Source organism: Schistocerca serialis, chromosome 5, assembly GCF_023864345.2.
Source record: "Schistocerca serialis cubense isolate TAMUIC-IGC-003099 chromosome 5, iqSchSeri2.2, whole genome shotgun sequence".
Lineage (NCBI taxonomy): Eukaryota > Metazoa > Arthropoda > Insecta > Orthoptera > Acrididae > Schistocerca > Schistocerca serialis.
Window position 1 is genome coordinate 762,304,836 of NC_064642.1, and position 12,704 is coordinate 762,317,539.

The 12,704-nt window shown below is 45.5% G+C and overlaps 1 protein-coding gene across 1 annotated transcript in view; it reads left to right on the top strand.

Annotated features, from left to right (window-relative positions):
• LOC126482210 (repetin-like) overlaps positions 1-12,704 on the top strand; it is a 78,626-nt gene that overhangs the window by 19,308 nt on the left and 46,614 nt on the right. The window contains exons 2-3 of the mRNA XM_050106189.1: positions 10,188-10,342; positions 11,184-11,384. Coding sequence (XP_049962146.1) covers positions 10,188-10,342; positions 11,184-11,384 — 356 coding nt within the window. The remainder of the gene's footprint in view (positions 1-10,187; positions 10,343-11,183; positions 11,385-12,704) is intronic.

A 12,704-nucleotide genomic window follows, 5' to 3' on the forward strand; every position in this document is an offset into this window, starting at 1 on the left:
TGATTATCATAATACAGGCCAGTAAAAGCAAGGAGCTTACTACTGAAAATTAATTGTTAGTAAAGAACATCACAAACAAATGCATTAGACCTACTTTTCATATACATTAGAGACTTTTTGGAAAGATATTTGATCATTTCCTCTGTCACTGACAGTGTAATTTGAGTTGCTTTGCCACACCAGGGATATCTACTTCTAAATTATGTTTGCAGCTGTTCTCATTTCGAATTCTGGAATATTTACTTCGTCTTCTTTGGTGAAGGAATTTCGGAAAATGCATTTAGTAACTCCACTTTAGTGGCACTGTCACCAGTAACATTACCGTCGCTGTCGCGCAGTAAAGGTACTCACTGAGCTTTTCCGCTGGTATACTTACCATGGGACCAGAATCTCTCTGGATTTTCCGCCACATTTCCCGCACCAAATTTCGAGCCTCAGAAAAATTTCTCCAATCTTGGAGATTTTGCGTTCGTCTAAATTATACGTGCTTTTTGCGGTGTTCCTGCAGCAGCTTTCTGTCGTGTTTTGTGTACCATGGGGGAATCAGTTCCGTCTCTTATTAATTTACACTCCTGGAAATTGAAAAAAGAACACATTGACACCGGTGTGTCAGACCCACCATACTTGCTCCGGACACTGCGAGAGGGCTGTACAAGCAATGATCACACGCACGGCACAGCGGACACACCAGGAACCGCGGTGTTGGCCGTCGAATGGCGCTAGCTGCGCAGCATTTGTGCACCGCCGCCGTCAGTGCAGCCAGTTTGCCGTGGCATACGGAGCTCCATCACAGTCTTTAACACTGGTAGCATGCCGCCACAGCGTGGACGTGAACCGTATGTTCACTTGACGGACTTTGAGCGAGGGCGTATAGTGGGCATGCGGGAGGCCGGGTGGACGTACCGCCGAATTGCTCAACACGTGGGGCGTGAGGTCTCCACAGTACATCGATGTTGTCGCCAGTGGTCGGCGGAAGGTGCACGTGCCCGTCGACCTGGGACCGGACCGCAGCGACGCACGGATGCACGCCAAGACTGTAGGATCCTACACAGTGCCGTAGGGGACCGCACCGCCACTTCCCAGCAAATTAGGGACACTGTTGCTCCTGGGGTATCGGCGAGGACCATTCGCAACCGTCTCCATGAAGCTGGGCTACGGTCCCGCACACCGTTAGGCCGTCTTCCGCTCACGCCCCAACATCGTGCAGCCCGCCTCCGGTGGTGTCGCGACAGGCGTGAATGGAGGGACGAATGGAGACGTGTCGTCTTCAGCGATGAGAGTCGCTTCTGCCTTGGTGCCAATGATGGTCGTATGCGTGTTTGGCGCCGTGCAGGTGAGCGCCACAATCAGGACTGCATACGACCGAGGCACACAGGGCCAACACCCGGCATCATGGTGTGGGGAGCGATCTCCTACACTGGCCGTACACCACTGGTGATCATCGAGGGGACACTGAGTAGTGCACGGTACATCCAAACCGTCATCGAACCCATCGTTCTACCATTCCTAGACCGGCAAGGGAACTTGCTGTTCCAACAGGACAATGCACGTCCGCATGTATCCCGTGCCACCCAACGTGCTCTATAAGGTGTAAGTCAACTACCCTGGCCAGCAAGATCTCCGGATCTGTCCCCCATTGAGCATGTTTGGGACTGGATGAAGCGTCGTCTCACGCAATCCGCGCGTCCAGCACGAACGCTGGTCCAACTGAGGCGCCAGGTGGAAATGGCATGGCAAGCCGTTCCACAGGACTACATCCAGCATCTCTACGATCGTCTCCATGGGAGAATAGCAGCCTGCATTGCTGCGAAAGGTGGATATACACTGTACTAGTGCCGACATTGTGCATGCTCTGTTGCCTGTGTCTATGTGCCTGTGGTTCTGTCAGTGTGATCATGTGATGTATCTGACCCCAGGAATGTGTCAATAAAATTTCCCCTTCCTGGGACAATGAATTCACGGTGTTCTTATTTCAATTTCCAGGAGTGTAGATATATTTCGCGTTTAGTTTTGGTGAATTTCTTGGTTACGGAAGTGAGCCTCGCTACGACTCAGTGTTCACTAATCCCTGTATCCGTCGTGATGCTCAGGATTATTTGTGGCTAAGAGGTCAAGTATGTTTTCGTAACCATTTACAATTTGAATGGCCTCGTCAACTAACTGTTAAAAATAATTTTTAAAAAAGCATTTAGAACAATTACAGAAGTTGTTTTCTATTTACAGTAGGGTATGAAAATTTATTTTTGTAAACATTCGGAAGGTAGATTGAAGTCACTGCCAACTATAATTGTATGAGTAGCGTACCTATTTGTGATGAGAGTCAAGTTTTCTTTGAACTTTTCAGCAACTGTTTCATCTGAGACAGGGTGTCGGTAAAAGGAGCCAGTTAATAATTTATTCCGGTTGCCGAATATAACCTCTGCCCATGCTAAGTCACAGGAACTATCTACTTCAATGTCGATTGTGAGCTTGAACACACATTACATTATTTTTCCTTAAGTTTGTCCTTCTTGGTTCTGTTGTAGTGCAGATAATTACAATTACGGCTTTTCCCTCCAGAACCTAGGATGCTTTCTCTGTGACCCCGTCAATACCAGAGCTAAACAATGTATAACAACAACGTACGTTACAAGCGTAGCATTCTGTATTACTTCATTTCCTTATTTCTAACATTTTAAAACTGTACGCTGACAGTAGACGACATGTCAATCATAGATGTTCTTATCTATATTTAGTGAACATGTTTTCAGTTATGTTTTGAACATTGTCCTGCTACACTTTATTAACTAATGTTTTTAGAGAGTAAATTAATATGGAGTATGTCGTTCTTCTTTTCAAACATTCATATACCCATTTATTCTTTCCTTATTGTCTTTTGGGCATGCAGTTGTAGTAGTTAAAGTAGGCACAAATGCAGCGATCAAAAAGAAATGATTTGTGTACATTCGCATGCTCTTTACATCGTTCCTTTCTTGTTGCTACCACGGCGATGGACTGTTTCTATCGCAGTCAGTAAGCGTGAAAGGAAGCTACCGTACAGACAGAGGGATCTATATTTATACTTGGCAGAACTAATTACATACTGACAAAATCGTCGGTATTGCTTTCGTTTCCCAAAAGTTATAAATATTTCGATTTCGGAAAAGAAGCTCTGTATTTCACCAAGATGAAGAAGGTCCCTTACGTACTGGTCGTATCGAGTAAGATGTGGAGACGGCGGTCTGAAAGCGGACAGAAGAAGTACGAGGAAGGGCGTCCCTTACCTGAGGGATCGCTACTCAAGCTACCTGGCGAAGGGGCGAGTGTGGCAAATGTCCGGCGTGGCAAATATCCGGCATTCATGACAATGCCGTGCATTTGACCTGCGGTCGTTGCACGGTGGCGCTGGCAGCAGTCCACATACACAGAGGCGTGTTGGTGCATGTCACAGTACGGTGCAGCGAGTAAGTGTGCAAACGTTTTCAGACGTGCTAATGGTGACTGTGTGTTGAAAATGGCTCAAAGAACACATATTGATGACGTTATGAGGGGTAGAATACTAGGGCGACTGGAGGCTGGTCAAACAGCCTCCGCAGCATGGGCCCTCCGTGTGCCACAAAGTGTAATCTCAAGATTGTGGCACCGATTCCAGCAGACAGGAAACGTGTTCAAATGTGTGTGAAATCTTATGGGACTTAACTGCTAAGGTCATCAGTCCCTAAGCTTACACGCTACTTAACCTAAATTATCCTAAGGACAAACATACACACCCATGCCCGATGGAGGACTCGAACCTCCGCAGGGATTAGTCGCACAGTCCATGACTGCAGCGCCCCAGACCGCTCGGCTAGTTCCGCGCGGCCAGGAAACGTGTGCAGGCGCTACAGTACGGGACGTTCACAGTGTATAACACCACAAGAAGACCGATATCTCACCATCAATGCCCGCAGACGGCCACGGAGTACTGCAGGTAGCCTTGCTCGGGACCTGACAGCAGCCACTGGAACAGTTGTCTCCAGACACACAGTCCGCAGACGACTGAACAGACATGGTTTACTCGCCCGGAGACCTGGAAGGTGCATTCCACTGACCCCTGGTCACAGCAGAGCCCCTAAAGCCTGGTGTCAAGAACACAGTACATGGCCATTGAAACAGTGGTCCCAGGTTATGTTCACGGACGAGTCCAGGTATAGTCTGAACAATGATTCTCGCCGGGTTTTCATCTGGCGTCAACCAGGAACCAGATACCAACCCCTTAATGTCCTTGAAAGGGATCTGTCTGGAGGTCATGGTTTGATGGTGTGGGGTGGGATTATGATTGGTGCACGTACACCCCTGCATGTCTTTGACACAGGAACTGTAACAAGTCAGGTGTATCGGGACGTCATTTTGCACCAGTATGTCCGCCTTTTCAGGGGTTGCAGCATGAACCACCTTCCTTCTGATAGATGATAATGCACGGTCCCACCGAGCTACCATCGTGGAGGAGTACCTTGAAACAGAAGATATCAGGTGAATGGAGCGCCCTGCCTATTCTCCAGACCTAAACCCCATCAAGTACGTCTGGGATGCTCTTGGTAGACGTATCGCTGCACGTCTTCAAACCCCAACGACACTTCAGGAGCTCCGACAAGGCACTGGTGCAAAAATGGGAGGCTATACCCAGTAGCTGCTCGACCACCTGATCCAGAGTTGTGCGGCCTGTGTACGTGGGCATGGTGACCGTATCCCATATTGATGTCGGGGTACATGCGCAGGAAACAGTGGCGTTTTGAGGCATGTGTGTTTCGGGACTGTTTTCTCAAATTATCACCAATACCGTGGACTTACAGATCTGTGTCGTGTGTGTTCCCTATGTGCCTATGCTATTAGCGCCAGTTTTGTGTAGTGCAACGTTGTGTGGCACCACATTCCGCAATTACCGTTAATTTATGAGCACGAGTGTACATACAAATGGTTCAAATGGCTCTCAGCACTATGGGACTTTACTTCTAAGGTCATCAGTCCCCTAGAACTTAGAACTACTTAAACCTAACCAACCTATGGACATCACACATATCCATGTCCGAGGCAGGATTCGAACCTGCGACCGTAGCGGTCGCGCGGTTCCAGACTGTAGCGCCTAGAACCGCTTGGCCACTCCGGCGGGCAGTGTACATACAGTTTGTTTTTCCTCACCGCAATGGCAACTACCAGCAGGACAATGCAACGCGTCACACGGCTCGCAGCGTGCGTGCGTGGTTCGAAGAGCACAGGGTGAGTTTATCGTACTCCCCTGGCCACCAAACTCGCCGGATTTAAGTTCAATAGAGAATCTGTGATACCGCCTCTATCGGGCTGTTGGCGCCTTGGATCCACAACCGGGGAACCTAGCTTACCTGGCCAGTGCACTGGAGTCTGCATGGTTCCACATCTCTGTCGGTACATCCTGGAACTTCACTGACTCTCTTCTTGAACCTCTCGCAGCAAAAGGTGGTTATTTACGATTTTGGGGGTGGTGGCATTAATGAGACTGGACAGTGTAACAGCCTTAATCATGTTAATTGTGATTAAGCAAGAGTTTGGTGGTAATTGCGCTGCCCAGTAGGAAATGAGAGCTGAAACCTAGCTCACGGTCAGGACAAGAAAGCTGCTATCTGGTTGGCAGTTTAGTGGGACATGACGGGACAGGGGAGCGGAGAGAGTACTGGCGCTTAGCGACGGCAGCAGCATCAGTTTTTCGAACGTTGCTACGTGTGAGTACTTTTGAATCACTAGTTTAATAAATCATGACTGTGAAACAATAACACTTAAACAGTTAAACACTGCACCAGTTACGTATTTACACATGCTTACGATGCGCATTTCGAGAATTTATTTTCACTGTCAAATGCAGATATTTACATTATTATGTGTGATGAGACTGCGAACGCGCTGAGCTACCGTGCCGGTAGTCTCGGGACCCTTGACTTTCGCGGGCAAGTGCTCTACCATCTGAGCTACCCAAGCACGACTCACGCCCCGTCCTCACAGTTTTACTTCTGCCAGTACCTCGTCTCCTACCTTCCAGACATTACAGAAGCTCTCTTGCGAAACCTTGCAGGACTAGCACTCCCGAAAGAAAGGTTTGGAAGGTAGGAGACGAGGTACTGGCAGAAGTAAAACTGTGAGGACGGGGCGTGAGTCGTGCTTGGGTAGCTCAGATGGTAGAGCACTTGCCCGCGAAAGGCAAAGGTCCCGAGTTCGAGTCTCGGTCCGGCACACAGTTTTAATCTGCCAGAAAGTTTCATTATGTGTGATGTTTGGATGTGCGGAAAAACACTCATGCAAACTTCACACGTAATATTTACGTAGATATTTGCACTCGGTATTGAGAATAAATGCTCGAAACACGTTGTGCCAAGCGCGAAAAAATACGAAACTGGAGCAGTGTTTCATTACTTAAATCATCAGAAAAACATGTTGGCTGTGTTGTCTGGAACACACTGTTTGGAATTTTGAAGTTGCCAGAAGCAAAACACAGGGAGGGAAAGTTTGTGTACAACTGTTAGAGAAACCACAAAGAACAATTATACGTTGAGACTTCAGAAAGCAAACTGCAGATGTAAGAAGTAAGGAACATGAGCGACTGACGTCCCGTCGGGTTACACAGTCGCCCTACGCTGAGATCATTGCGCAACAGTAGTAGTGCATTCTCTGAAGAGAGTACGTGTTCGGATTTCCTGCACACGCAGTTCTGCCATAGTGAGGGTAGAAGTTGCAATGCATCGTGTGAGACTGGAAAAAATGCACCAAAGTCGAAATACGCTTGACAGTACACGATACTGTCGGTATGTAGACCAAACGCAGGCTCGCGCCCAGCTGTGGTGGAACGGTGTCAGTAATACGACCAAGGCCACACGTACGTAGTTGGTGGTAATCCACCAACAGTATCCACATCTTACACCATGCGATTCCACTTTCTTAGAGAAGTATCTGGCTTATTCCTTAGAGGCTTATATATAAAAATCCTGAAAGAATACAGAGTAGATAGGAAGACACTAACCATAATTCAACAACGCTAACAAACGCGACATCTGAAGTGTAGTTCTGTGGAGAGCTCTCAGAACAACTGGAAATCAGGAGTCAGGTAGGGCGACGGCCTCTCACCATTGCTGTTCAACATAGTACTGGACAAAATAGTGAAGGAATGGAAAAAGACACAGAAAGCAGTCCTGTTAGGAAAAGTAATAGTGAAGTGCCTAGCGTTCGCAGACGATTTAGCCATCGTGACGGTGCGAGAAACAGAGACAATACGAGCCATAAAGGAACTACACGAAATCGCAGCCAAGACCGGACTACAGATATCGCACGAGAAAACACAGTTCATGAGCACACAACAACACCCATCACTACACACAAAATATGGGACAATACACAGAACAGAAAATTTCAAGTACCTAGGAGAAACTATACAGATTACAGGAAGAACTAAGGTATCTAAGGAAGAGAAAAGAGCGAAACTAGACAAGGCCTACAAATTGACTTGGAATCACTACAATAAGAAAGCTATCTCACGAAAGGCCAAGCTGCGACACTACAAGACGGTGGTGCTACCAGAAGCACTATACGTAGCCGAGACCACAGTAGTACAAGGACAGACACGAATCAAACAGATAGAGAAGACGGGACGAAAAATACTCAGGAAAATATTCGGGACGACGCAAAAAGACAGGGTATGGATAAAGATGCCAGCTGAAGAACTATAAGAAGACACAGAGAAAATAACAGACCAAATCAGGAAACGGAGACTACGGTTTTACGGACACCTCACCTCAGCAGAATGGCACCTCATAAGACAACGAGACAGATCTTAGAATTGGTTAGCACAAGGAAAAACAACAAATGGGTGAATGAAGTAAGAAATGACATGGAACAACTCAACATCACACAGTAAACAATACAAAAAAACACTACTTAGGAACCTGATCAGGTGAAACAAACTGCAAGAGACACCACACAACAAACAAACACAATGGACCGAACAGAAACGACAAGAACACTGCCAGAGGATGAAGGAACACTGGGCGAACAGGAAAAAGAGAAGCTGAAGAGGACACAGGGCGTAAAGTGGACCGAAGAACGGAAGCAGAAACACAGCACACGAATGAGGGAAGTTTGGGCAAAAAGTAAAGAGTAGGGTGACCAGATGCAATTGTTTAAAAAGGAGGACAAACAACTTCAAACAGGAGGGCAAAGGAAGAAAAAAGAGGACATATCAAATGGATCAACTGCAAGTGAGGAGGACACCCGTCAGCTTTGGACAAGTCACGTGACTGCCGGGAATTACTGGCAAAACTAGTAGTTAATTGTTACTGGTGGTGATTCCCAGATCAATATATTTTTATTTTAAATTAAGAACATTGATTGTGGTGACAGCGTGGCATCAATTTATAGACATAACATACATACATTCCTTAACAATTATTGATACTTCTCGGATTAACCAATTTTTTGCAGGAGTTTAGGCTTACTTAACAGATAATTGGAAAATGATACACATGAAAATTCTTTTAAATCATATCGGACTATCAACAGACCTTTCACTGATTCAAGGTTTAATCTGTTTTTCTCACCAGTCCACTGTGTGCTGATTAGAGAAAATACTCTTTCGGCATAAGCATTATGCCCTGAAATACTGAAAAAATATTCAGCAAGTTTCAGCAACTCTGAGTGACAGTCAACTGACTTACTGTCACAAAAAAACTTTGCCCATTTTTTACTACAAGATAAAGTCCTAAATTCTGGATCATCATTATTCCTTTTTACAAATTGCCTGAAATTGCAGAACTGATCAAAACATTTCAAAGGCCTTACATTTCTCCTGCAAACACACAAGGCTTTTCTCAACATCACTGTAGCAAAAATCATTTGTAAGTGACATTCATCTAAAACATGAGAAGTCCTCAAACTTTCAGAGCCATCGTTTCAAATACTCATGGCATGATTGATAAAGTAAAATAGCTTCCTCCATTAAAATTTGACTTCTTTCTCGAAGCCTTCTTCTGTTGCAATTTTCAGGATCTGCTTGACCTCAAGACAAATGAATTTTCCAGTTAATCGGTCTTCAAGCACCTTACACACTGACTATAAAATTTCAATGACATCAACCACAGAGTTGTCCTCCTTTCCTAATTTCAGAATGCTTGTACTGAACAAAGACATCAATGAATGCAAATACCATAAGCAAGCTTCACTCAACCTGTTCTCAAAAATTGAAACAAAACCTCTGGTGGTTTGCTTTCAGAGAGAAAGTAAGCTTTAAGAGCAGCATACATTTTCAGTACCCTTTCAATGGCCGGAAAAAGAGACAGCCACCTAGTATTCACATGAGACAGGACTTGCTTGTAATTAACTTCAACAAATTCACGGAAATATCGCAACGGTTCTGTTCTAACTGTGTAAATAGAAAAATAATTATGTATTTTTACAAAACACACTCTAAATGAATAGAAAGACAATCAGCTCCACGCTGAATTGTATTGTGTGAAATGTGAGCTGGACATCCCACTCCAATTAAACGCTCATTTTTCAGATATGTCTTTAATCTGCTGTATATATTATTGCCTTCCTTGCGGATAATACCACCAAAGTTTGTGTTTGCATTATCACCAGTAAATGACACACACTTATTAACAATACCCAAGCGCTGTAAAGTTTCTGTAATGTACTCAGCAACTGTCTCAGATGTTTCATCTGGAGTAGATTTTAGCTCGATTACTTTTGTTTTTAAACCATCCTGTTTGTAGTCAAAATATTGTATAACAATCGGAAACATTTTTGTATTGCCATGGTTACTTCCATCAGTAGAGACACCAAAACAAGATATACCAGTCAAATCTTCCATTGTTACAGTTGTAGTGACCTATTTCTGACAATCGATCCCTACAAGTGTACAGTGCTTCATAAACATTCCGTGAAGTGTTAATTAACGTGCAGTGATATAGTTATTCTTTGACTTAGCTTTAGTTAGTTATTCTGTGCTGTTCATGACTACATGATTCATTCATGTGTGTAGTGTTAAGTTATTGCTAAATGTATGTGGGAATAAAGGAATTGTTTTCTCCAACACCCACATTTGGTGACACCCGACGAACTACGTTAACATCCGCGTCGGCTTCAGCGTTTAACGAAGTTCCGCAACGCTCACGTTTGCAACTTCCGCGCCAGCCGCGTCGCGCTCGCTTCAGCACGATAACGACCGATTCGCCAGTCTCAATTCAACCTGAAGCCAGCAGTGCAGTTAACAGGGTGACGATAAAACCTCCACCATTCTGGCTACATAATCCTCTGTTGTGGTTTGCCCAGTTAGAAAGCCAGTTCGTCCTCGCACAAACATCGGCGGGCGAAACTAACAAGGGAACCTCCCCATCGCACCCCCCTCAGATTTAGTTATAAGTTGGCACAGTGGATAGGCCTTGAAAAACCGAACACAGATCAATCGAGAAAACAGGTAGAAGTTGTGTGGAACTATGAAAAAATAAGCAAAATATACAAACTGAATAGCCCATGTGCAAGATAAGCAACATCAAGGATAGTGTGTACTCAGGAGCGCCGTGGTCCCGTGGGTAGCGTGAGCAGCTGCGAAACGAAAGGTCCTCGGTTCTAATCTACTCTCGAGTGAAAATTTAACTTTCTTTATTTTCGCAAAGTTATGATCTGTCCTCCACAGGAAAACACGTCTGATATATTCTATACAACACTGGTGACGGCATGTGCGTCACACGACAGGAATATGTTGTCGACCCACCTAACTTATACACTTCGCGAATGGGTAAAAAGATTCTTCTACCTTGTCCGATTTAGGTTTTCTTGTGAATGTGATAGTCACTCCCAAAAAAGTAATGAAAACATATGAGTTTGTCATGTAAACCGGAAATAAAAAATTAAAATTTTCACTCGAGGGAAGGCTTGAACCAAGAACCTTTCGTTTCGCAGCTGCTCACGCAAACCAAGGGACCACGCCCTCCTCTGTTCACATTTGCCTAGATATTGCCTATCTTGCACATGGACTACTCGGTTTCTATATTTTGCTTATTTTTTCATAGTTCCACACAACTTCTTCCCGTTTTCTCGATCGACCTGTGTTCAGTTTTTCAAGGCCTATCCACTGTGCCAACTTATAACTAAATCTGAGGGGGGTGCGATGGGGAGGTTCCCTTGTAAGTACAGCTATGTGGTTGCAGCACTTACAGAAGATCTAGCAGCAGAAGTACAAGATATCCTAGCCGCACCACCCGTTACCGATCGTTACGCGTCCATTAAAAACGCATTAATAACGCGTTTGTCACAATCAGAGGCAAAACGGCTAGAGAAGCTACTGCGCACTGAAGAACTCGGAGATCGCACTCCATCACAACTCTTACGACGTTTGCGCACACTGGCAAGTAACACTGTAACTGATGATGTGCTGCGAAATATATGGTTGTCTCGGTTGCCGTCAGATACTCAAAAAGTTCTCACGGTGTGTGCAGGCGTTTTAAACTCACTGGCACAAACGGCCGACAGGTTAACTGAAATGTATCCCACATCCAGTGTCTCAACATTAACGCCACAACAAGAAAATTCGCCCACAGTGACGTTAGTCTCCCTACAATCACAACTGGCAGAGTTGACCGCACAGGTAGCTGCATTACAAACAACGCACATCCGCCAACGGCCACGCCGCCGACGGTCACGAAGTCGCAATCGGTCACCATCACTACAGAACTTATACTGGTACCACAAGACATTTGGCAATGATGCACGAAAGTGCACGCCACCTTGCAAGTGGAAACACGAAGCAGACACCGTACCAGCGATAACTTCCAGTGCAAACACTCGCCGACTTTTTGTGACAGATCGCGAAACAAAACTACAGTTTCTCGTCGATACAGGCGCAGAAGTGTCCGTATATCCAGCAAACCGCCTGTCACGCCGGAGCTGCGACGATTGTTATCTATACGCCGCCAATGACTCCAAAATTAGAATATACGGTCGAGTAACTTTATTCCTTAACTTGGGGCTACGCCGTGTGTTTGAATGGCAATTTACAGTGGCAGATATATCACAGCCTATTATCGGAGCAGATTTTTTGTCCTTCTACGACTTACTGCCAGATCTGCGACGCCAGCGACTGATAGATTTGACTACTAGTCTGCATACAACAGGAAAAGTCCGTTGTATCACACCACTAGAGGTACGCACAGTCACAGGCGACACACCATATATACGATTACTGAAAGGATACCCCGAGATCACACAGCAATCGCCTACTCTCCCACCAGTCAAGCATACAACCGTCCACCACATTTTGACCACGCCAGGGCCGCCAACTCACGCTCGGTCTAGACGTTTAACAGCCGAAAAGCTAAAAGTGGTAAAGCAGGAATTTCGCAGCATGCTGTCACAAGGTATCTGCAGAGTTTCTTGTAGCAGTTGGGCATCCCCAATTCACATCGTGCCTAAAAAGAAGAATGGATGGCGCCCCTGCGGTGACTATCGCCAACTCAATGCAAGGACCATTCCAGACCAGTACCCAGTTCCACATATAGAAGACTTTTCTGCAAATGTTCACGGCAAGACTATATTTTCTACCATTGATCTAGTTCGAGCTTACTATCAGATCCCTATACCTGCGGAAGACATTCCTAAAACAGCGGTGACATCACCATTCGGTCTATTTGAATTCACCCGAATGCCATTCGGACTATGTAATGCCGCCCGGA